Genomic DNA, 9,991 nt, shown 5'->3' with positions numbered 1-9,991 from the left:
ACTATGGATATGGATCTTACGGTTTTGGGTTCAATGTGGCTCAGATTAGTTGTATGTGTCTTGTTTCTTCTTTTGCAGTGGACAGAAAGTAAGTACTCCAGTCTGTTGCTTTTATGCAGTGATGACGTCATTCTTAGTCCACTTGTTGAATGTTCTAGTGTCAAAGAGCAAAGATTTACTTATATGAGATACTAAAACCTTGTCCTGCAACTAATTTTAGTAGGCCTACTACATTTTCTAAATAATTAAACAACATGGTGTTTTTTTACATACTAGTATTTGTATTTAAACGTGTAGAAAGTCTTCTAAACACTTAATGATGGTTAATACTTTTGTGTGTGTGTGTGTGTGTGTGTGTGTGTGTGTGTGTGTGTCTAATTTTCTTCTTATATGGATGAAAAACACTACCTAGTGGCTTAATATTGTTCCCGTTTGCTTTGATACGGCTCCGCATGAGTGTGGTCAGAGGAATCGTAACCCTGGACGCATCAGCCGCAGTGGCACTTAAGGACATAAAAGGCTGTGCATCAAAGACACTTAGAAACAGAGCTGTGCTTTTCATTTTCTAGATTCTGGTACATTTAAAAGGATTGTGATTTGCTTTCATCACATGCACACACACACAAAAAAGGCCTGGGCATTTAAATGTTTGCATTTTTACCGTTTGTAAAACATTTGAGTTTGATACTTAAACTGTATGTATCTTAGGAGGATTATAGAGCTCTGTTTAAATGAACATATGGTTTGACATCCTTGTGTTTTGGGATAATACGTGTGGGCTCAAGTTGAGCGCTGGTCTAGACTTCCAATAAGCTGATTTTACAAAAATCCCCCATGCAAAACGGCCAATTTTGGTCCCAAAACCAGCTGGCCAACAACTAAAATATAGACGTTTGATATAGAAATTTGAGTCTAACATGCTTAAAAGTTATTGACTACACAGCTTTTTAAATCCTAAGGACTTTTTGATGCAATAAACCGACAGCAAATTTCCTCTCTGGACCCTGATTGTAAGTGAGTGGCAATCCTGATAGCGACATTGCCAAATTACGCTCATGATTGCTTGCGCTATTAGCCTTTGTCTCAATGCACAGTCTGTAATAAAAAAAACATCGCAGACTGCAGGGTTTGAATGGGGTTTCTAGACACCCCCTAAATGACTGACTTATGTCTATTGCCGGTTACCATAGCAACCCCTGCAAAAGGAAAGCTGGAAGTGTGGAATTGGTTGCTATGGGGACATAATTTGATGCTTTGTTGAGACTCCAAAGTTTGCGAACGTCCTTGCCCAGTGAGCGCAGTGAATAGGGCTGACAGAGGTTAAGCCGTTTTTTGGATAGATAACAGAGCATTGTTTCCTCTGGCATTTCTGAGAATGACCAGCTGAATACAGGATGGAGGAGGCTTTTATGTATACGCTTTATCTAAAGCTGTGCAGGCCCTGCATTGTGTAGATTTGACCAGTCAGGTATATGCACAAACTGACACTTTAAGCTGAAGTGTGTACATTTTTTCGATGTTAAAGTCCACATGAAATCAAAATGAAAGTGTTTTGACTCTAAGTATGACTATATTAGCCTTAATGTTATCTATAAGCTAGTGTGTTCCAAAACAATGACAAAATTTGCATTTAGAAGTAGGGCTGCACGATTAATCGCAATTTAGATGAAATCGCACTTAAACCGATTTGGCTTAGCCTATCGTGATTATGAAATCGCGAATGCTGCGATTATTTGTTATGCGCAGCTTGTCGACGGACAGCAGTAAACGCTGCTCCATCTGAAAGCACAGTGAGTTTGAGTCAATTATAGCGTGCATTTGATAAAGCAACACCCGTCAAACATCTTTCCAAACATGAAAAGCATTAATGAACCTCTTGCCCGCCAAAAGACATTTAATAACATGCTTTTACTCCAAACTCACTTCATAACAACTGTTGAGCATCCTTCTGTGAGATGATGTGGCTTCTTACACTGAATAAGGCAGTTGTGTGTTTATTAGTCATGTTTAATCAATCAAAGCGATGATGCCCGATAGAGATTTCCTGGAATGATATCATACTTCATATCTGGCGTGTCTGCGTGAGAGTGCCCTCTGGCGTTCAGATGGAGCAGCATTTACTACCGATCATCCGCACTGCACATAAAAGAATCGCAGCCTTTGCCAAATCGTGTGTGGTTTCATTGCGATTAACTGTACAGGGGTGCGTTTCCCGAAAGCATCGTTGCTCGCAAGTTCCGTCGTTATCAGCATAGTTCAACGATTTGGTGTTTCCCGAAACCATCGTTCTAACGAACGTTCGCAAACAGCATCGCAAACTTGTGTGGTTGGAACGAGCTGTCATTAGAAGCATAGTTTCTAGTTTACATGAGATGTAGACTGAATAAATCCTTATCTTTAGCAAAATAAGCAAGCTGACATTCAGTACAACCCGTGTTATTTATTTAGAATACATACAAATGTAATTTACGTCTTTTAGTTGGTCATTTAAAGCACCGTTTTTGAAGACTGCGCATGTGCGAACGTGCTCTACCATTGAGTCTGGTAATAAAGCAAAATAACTGAGAAAAATTTGAATGCCATGTCTGTCTTCAGATGCCATGTCTGTAACTTATATGACAAAATCTAGCGTTAATTCGATCTCAAACAGATGAATTAAAATAAGTTATTATTCCACCACGTGCGAGACGTCATAAACCAACGTGGTTAAACGATACTTTGCGACATACGGTTTCGGGAAACAGTCGTGACTAGCTAGGCTAGTTGATTTCTCCAAAGATGCATCGTATAGTTAAGCAGCGAGATATATAGTTGTACGGGAAACGCACCCCAGCCCTATTTAGAATATCTAAGCATTCAAAACGTACAATCTCTCTCTTCAGCCAATACGGATCAATGATTTTGATAACATCACTCTGCATTTCAGGCTTCTCATCAGATTTACTGTCCAATCAGATTCTCTTTAGAATCTAAAGCGTCCCGCCCACAATAAACCGGACACTTTCTTTACAAAGTGACGTCGCCAACTACTGGCCTGGCAGCAGAATACAGCCATTTTAATCATTTTATTCTGTGTGAACGGGATTGTTTTGACAACGTTGTCGTCTGTACATGAAAAACGCAAAGAAAAAGGTTTAGTTTTTAGTACATCGTTGTCCTGTAAACTTACACTAAAGTTCAAACAGTAGAGCATGCCGCTTGCAACGCTCCATGTTATGGGTTCGCATTAGGGAATGCATAAACTAATCAAATGTATTCCTTGAATGCAATTGTTACGGGGGAAAAGTGACTAACATTACATTTAAGGTATAGACTACATTGAATGTAAATTGATAACAATGAGATAATGACTTATGTTTTGTCAGTGTACTGTTCGATATACACATCATTAAAGAAGTTGTGTATTTCTTTTAGCAAGCAAGCATATTTATTTTATAGGATTCTGGCTAAAATGTGTATATTAAAATCCAATAAATATTATGTAAAAAGGATACACACTTTTAAGACCACACAAACTTTTTCACAAACTTGCACCCTGCTACAGGTGCTAGCTAGTTTTATCACAAACAGATGAACTGACTGCATCAAGTTAAAGCGCTTTCTCAAGTTTGGCTTCTGTTCGTATACAAGTAATAATCAGCTCTCATTAAAGGGGTCCAGCAACAACAGCTATCCTTAGTAGATGGGACTAACAGGTTAATCCCATGTAGTCACATAAACCCCATGATCTGATTAGGGGTGCTCAAAGCTCATATTCACAATCGCAGATGCACAAGATCATCAACACGATTCTAACATGGCTGCATGGACAAAGATATTCAATTTAGGGGATTTCTCCTACAGTAGGTGCAAGAATTGTACCTCTGTTTGTAACACTCCCGTATGGATATTAACAATCATTAGGCGTGTGTGATTATTAATTCTCTGCGCAAATCCCAATGGAAGAATCACCATAACCAGAGTGGTTCTTAGTAACTATTTTAGGATGGGTCAAGCACAATGCAGGCACAAGGCTTCATCACCTGATGTTTGATTGGCTCTGAATCCCAGTTGGTTCATTAGCCAATTCATCTAATGCTTATTGGCCTTTTGTTTCAAGCTTGTTGGCCGTATGTTATCTGTTTGAAGGGCATTATACAAGGACAGTGCGGCACAATATATGCAACTATACTAGAATCCTGAAATCTTGTTGAGCTTTAAAGTGACACCTTTATCGAAAACAACCATGTAAAGACAAGAATGGATTCATAATAATATATTAGCTAACTGTTATTGCTATGTGAAAGCAAGAATTCAAAAGATAGCCTTCTTACTAATTTATGTAGGCTAATTTGAAAGTATGATGCTCTAGGATAAATGTGGTGTCGTATAAAACAGCTATGAGTCATGAATTGATACATGCTGTATTTGAACAACAGTAAATGTCAATTTGACAGTGTATTTGCTAACTGGCCATGACTCAGCGAGCATGCCAGTGTCACACATCCTATTAAGTCGAAAGTATACTTCTGACACTTGACAAGAGTGAAACTTTGTAGTGCGCGGCTAAGCACATGTGTGAGTAATGGAGTATATTTTGAAAGGCAAAGCATTTGGCTGTACGCAAACTAAAGTAACGCAAATTATTATACTGTATAGCAAATCACAGCTGTGTGATTGTTTATATAACGGCAAAATATAAACTGTATTATCGCACTTCTCTCAATATAAAGTCAGTTATAATATATATATATATATATAACTTTATATAAAATACAGTACACTCGCGTAAAGCGATAAATATTGGCTACCTAGTAAATCTGAAATGGCTGATTTTTTTACGACGCAAAATTAACCATTTTATCACCCAGTTCTTTATGTAAAGTTAGATATACAAGTATTTCCGACTTTATCTGCATACAATATACTTTACTCGGCACATCTCAATTGCTTGATTGCTTGTATTGTCGCAAAATGTAACTAGCTTTCGCCCAGCGTTAATCTGCTAAATGCTAATAAAAGATATGATAAACTTTAGCATGATTTTCTGTAAAGGTTCTTTGAAACAATGTGTATCATGAAAAGCAAATAAAATGTAAAGAATAAAAGTATACTTTAGTTGAAGTCAAAAATTCAGGATGTGATATTTGGAAGAATGTTCAAGAATTTTAAAAGGGGAAGTGTGCAAATAAACTTTTCCAAAGCTGCTGTACACTCTTAAAGGTAGGGTTGGCAATTTCAGAGAGGCTAGTAATAGCAAGCTAGCTTTGAAATCATAAAATCCCACCTCCCTTCAGAGCATTGCCACAGCCACGCCTCCTCCACACTAAGAAAAAAGTAGCCATTTTAAGAACTGTTTACTGAAAGGTACGGAGCTTTAGGGAACCCAAACTGGTTCTTCTATGGCACAGCTGTGAAACCCCCATTTTGGAACATTTATTTTTAAGAGTGTAACAGCATTCACATTTCATTCAACGTACATTAGGGAAGCTGACAACTTTTCAATGAATGTTAAAGTGTTTTTTTTTCTTCTTCTTGTAAATCCTTGTAGGTTTAACACTTCTCAAGACCTCAACGCTCTGCCTGGAGAAACCTTGCCAAAACAGGGCAGAGTGCAGGGAAGCCCCGTCTGACTTCCTATGCCAGTGTCAGGTGCCTGTGCCAGCCCGTTGTGAATCTTCAAATGCGCTCTGCCAACTGTCCATCTGCCAGGGCAACGCGACGTGTCATCCCTCCGGCGCCCGCCCAGGGGAACTGGTTTGCCAATGTGAGCCCGGCTTGTTGGGGCAGGACTGTCATTCCAGTGCCCAGCTCTGCGCTCAGGGGCTGTGCGGGGACAGCGTCCGCTGTCTGGCAGTGCAAGACACGAGCCCGGGGTATGCATGCATCTGTCAAGAGGGTTACACCGGGAGTTCTTGCGAGAAAGAGGTGGACCATTGCTCCCCCAACCCCTGCCGCAACCGCGCCATCTGCCGCAGCAGACGGGACGGCCCCACCTGCTTCTGCGTGCCTGGATTCCAGGGCAAGCGCTGCGAGATCGAGGTAAATGAATGCGTGTCGTGGCCCTGCAGGAACGGAGCCACCTGTGTGGACAAGATCGGGCACTACATCTGTCTCTGCAGGCCTGGATACACGGGTGAGTGAAAGTCTGATGCACCATGTGCGACTCACCTGTTAGAATGACATGAGGAATGTCTCAACTACTGCCAAATGCAGACAATGCCATCTTGTGGCTGAATGATGATATTGCACTCTGAAATGCAACATTTGTTTATGAAGGACCACTGACAAAATGTAAATGACTAAGTACATTGACCCTATAGTGGGTTATGCTGTCTCTTAATTGGGTAAGAAGTCACGAAAAATGAGGTTTTTGAACTAGGTGTTTGAACCCAAATGCAAGAGAATAGAATACAAGCATTTTGACAACCTCCTCTTGTGACAACAAGACCTGGTATCTTAAAACAAGTGATGTTAATCCTCACGGTTCAAATCTGCTTAAAAACATTTTTGATCAAGTTAAGGAAAAGCTGTGGGCAGCATATCAATTGCCCTAAAGACTGACTGGAAGCTTCCAGTTACAGTCTGTTTGATCCAGGATGAGGCCTGTCCAGATGGTATGTGTAATAAGCCATGCAGAGATCTCGACAAAAAGCGGATTGGCATCTTTGCACTCAACACCACTGTCTCTGATGTTTCAGGTAGCAGCTGTGAGGTTCAGATTGATGAGTGTCAATCACAGCCCTGTCTCCACGGCGGCAGTTGCCATGACCACATCAACGGCTTCTCGTGTACCTGCCTGGCGGGCTTCCAGGGGGAACGCTGTGAAACAAACATTGATGAATGCAGTGACCAGCCATGCCAAAATGGAGCTCTGTGTGTGGATGAAATCAATAGGTACAATACATTTCCATGTTAGTATTTTGGTCTTTTTTATATATAGGTCTCATTTCAGGAAATAATTGATCATTTTTAATCAATTTGTCCTCCATTTTTTTTAACTCATTCCTACTAGGGCTGTTGATTTAACACGTTAAATTAATTAATTAGTTATGAGAAAAAATAACGCGATAAAATTATCAGCTCGTTTAATGCGCCCACCCTGCCCCAGACCTCTGTAGGTCATCTGATATTTCATACAGTTGATTGATGACGAAGATGACGCAAAACCTCACTGTGCGATGGAGCCAATACAATACAGTTAGATGCCCCTAAAATTCATGTAATTAATTATATTTCAAATTAATTATAGCCATAATTCCTTTATATACTATATAGGGAAAGAAATTGAAATTGTATTTTGCATAAAGAAAAGTAAGCCTATTTTTGTACCAATAACATTTTTGGATGATTATAATGATGATGACAGTTAAATACCACCACAAAATGCAGGTACTATACTAAACTTTCTGTTTCTCTACTGCAATATATATGTTATATAACATATCATTTACATTTTAATGTGTACTTTACATTATAATGTGTATACATGTTGGCAGTGTTTGTTCTTCCTTTATTTTATGTTGACTTAAAAAAAAAGAGTTTATAATAAGAATTGGGAGCAATTCATATTGTCGCAATGCAAAACTCTTTATGGTCCAAAAATGGGTTTCATTTTCTTAATGCAAAATATAATTCTTTTCTTTTCAATGACGGGGTATGTGTTTTTGGGAGAATACTATGAATAATTTTAAATATAAATAATTGTAATATAATATAGGAATATTAATAATATAATAATCAATTTTCAAAAAGGAGGAATATATTTGTAAATGAAATGATAAATAAATAAAACTAGTCCCTCATTACACACAGAGTAGGTGTAAACCACATGTACTCTTTTATTGTGTAGAGTGATATTATGTTGAAATGTATGCTTATTATGTTAAATCATTCTGTGAATGTGCTCAAAATGAGTATACCTGAAATTAAATTACATATATACTTAAATTAACTAACCTTTATATTTATTTTGAAATAATATTATAGCTACCGCTGTGACTGCTCACAGACTAACTTTACTGGTGTTCACTGTGAGATCCCACCTCCTCCCTGCTGGTCTCAACCCTGCCTCAACGACGCCCCCTGTGAGGATGAAAATGGGAACTACACCTGCATTTGCTGGCCAGGTGACTAAAATATACTAAAATAAACTTTAATATTGTGGCTCTGTATTTATATAGTTATGTACATGATTTGTAGATGTATTTATAATGTGCATGCAATACTTGTAATGTTCATTCATTTCTTCATTTTAGAAATCATGGTAAAGGCTTAAAATAAGTTATGCAAACTAGGACACAAAACATCAATAGGCTTTCCTCTCATATCTGCTCTGTACTAGGGTTCGAGGGTCGTAACTGTGAGACAGATGTCAGTGAGTGTGAAAGCAGTCCCTGTTTGAATGAAGGCACTTGCATTGAGCGCTCATGGAAGCCACTTTATGGCTTAGAGCCCTTGTTTCCTTCTCAATACAACCCCAGGCATGCTTCTGGCTTCATCTGCAAATGTCCACCTGGATTTTCAGGTATCTCACAGCCCCATTTAAACTTTTGCTTTACACATCATTCACTAAGTGTGACATTGTTAAAAAGCAGGATTAGGATAAACTGTTGATTATTATTCAGAAGAGAAGGTTGTGTTAGTCCCACTCACCAATCAGGACATTTCTTATATAAACCCATTTGTTTTTTTTTTCTTTCGTGCGGCTACCTGATACAGTTCTGTTTGCGTGCATTTTCTACACCCTGTGACAGATAAATTGTCATTCGACCATATTCCCTAAATCTGACCTATTTAAAGAAGTAGTTTCAATAAGGGAAGGGTCAAAAATCCAAGACTGTCCCAACAAATATGGTCACCGGCTCTAAGTTCTGTAAAAATCAGATGTCTGAAGGAAAACCAGAATCAATAAACCCTAATTGCTTTCAATGCCAGGCTAAATATTGCCTTTAATGAGCATATTATGAGCATCATGAGATTGATGCAACTATACATCAGAAATTGTCTGATTTGCATAATCAAAACCAAATCAGGAATTTTATAAGACATCATTCAGCACAAATTACTGACTCTCTGACAAGTCCCAGTCGAAACAACTAAACTTATAATGATTTTACTTTTTAGATTATACAAGAGAGTTTGTCTCTGTTACCAGCTCAGGACATGACTCACAGGCGGAGGCTATAATTGGGCTTCGCCATTGTAAGATGCTCAGGTTGCATTAGGCTAATCCCCCGGGAGCTGGCTTTGATGAGGGCCTAGTGTTGCAGTACACAGTTTTTCTTGAAGGAATGAATGTACACTGACGGCTGTCTGTTAGGATGGCCTTTGCTATAGATGGATCCATCAAAAAGCAATGTGACTGAACAGATGTGTGGCTGATGATTGGTAGACTTCTAATGCCATGGAAGCTTTAGTTTGGATTTGGAGTGTCCTGTTGCTTGTTTCAGGTAAATTTTCACAGTTTTGTTGTTGTTTGGATTTTGTTTTGGTTGTGGAATAATTTTCAATGAGAATTCAGTGGTGAAATCAGTTGTGTTGGGGGAGGGGGGGGGGCGCTAATTAAAAACCGATGTCGTTTTACTTGCAATAAATTGAGGTCATCAGGTTGTGTAGCTACTGATCGTTTGTTCATGGTTTCCATTAGATACATTATTCACAGCTGCTTAAGGTTTTATCCAGGCATTTTAATCTTATGCATAACTAAATGCTCAATCAGTGAAAATTTCAGGCACTTCTTTTTAGAAATAAGAAAACTCCTTTGGCATCCAAACTGGCATAAAGTTGAGTGAGGGTTATACAATCAGCTTTACATATTTGTTTTCCTGAGGGATTATTGACTAAAACGTGCCCACATTATCCCTGGCGTGAGCCATTCTTTAGTTATTGACCGTTTTCTGACATTGCCACAAATGCAACAAATAGTTTTAAAGATAATCTCTTATAAAAACAATACGGTCTTGTTTTAGAATTGCAGTGGGAACAGTTCATTCTTGGGCTACAATCTTTG

General features: G+C 38.7%; 1 protein-coding gene across 1 annotated transcript in view; it reads left to right on the top strand.

Moving 5' to 3' along the window:
* Positions 1–3: 3 nt before the first annotated feature.
* crb1 (crumbs cell polarity complex component 1) overlaps positions 4–9,991 on the top strand; it is a gene marked incomplete at both ends in the record, with an annotated part of 28,128 nt that continues 18,140 nt past the window's right edge. The window contains 5 exons of the mRNA XM_081385273.1: positions 4–88; positions 5,531–6,119; positions 6,685–6,876; positions 7,969–8,108; positions 8,324–8,506. Coding sequence (XP_081241399.1) covers positions 4–88; positions 5,531–6,119; positions 6,685–6,876; positions 7,969–8,108; positions 8,324–8,506 — 1,189 coding nt within the window. The remainder of the gene's footprint in view (positions 89–5,530; positions 6,120–6,684; positions 6,877–7,968; positions 8,109–8,323; positions 8,507–9,991) is intronic.

This window comes from Scardinius erythrophthalmus, assembly GCF_964197995.2.
Source record: "Scardinius erythrophthalmus genome assembly, chromosome: 14".
In the NCBI taxonomy this organism is placed as follows: domain Eukaryota; kingdom Metazoa; phylum Chordata; class Actinopteri; order Cypriniformes; family Leuciscidae; genus Scardinius; species Scardinius erythrophthalmus.
The sequence above is the reverse complement of the archived record's forward strand: the minus strand, read 5'-3'. Positions and strand labels throughout refer to the sequence as shown.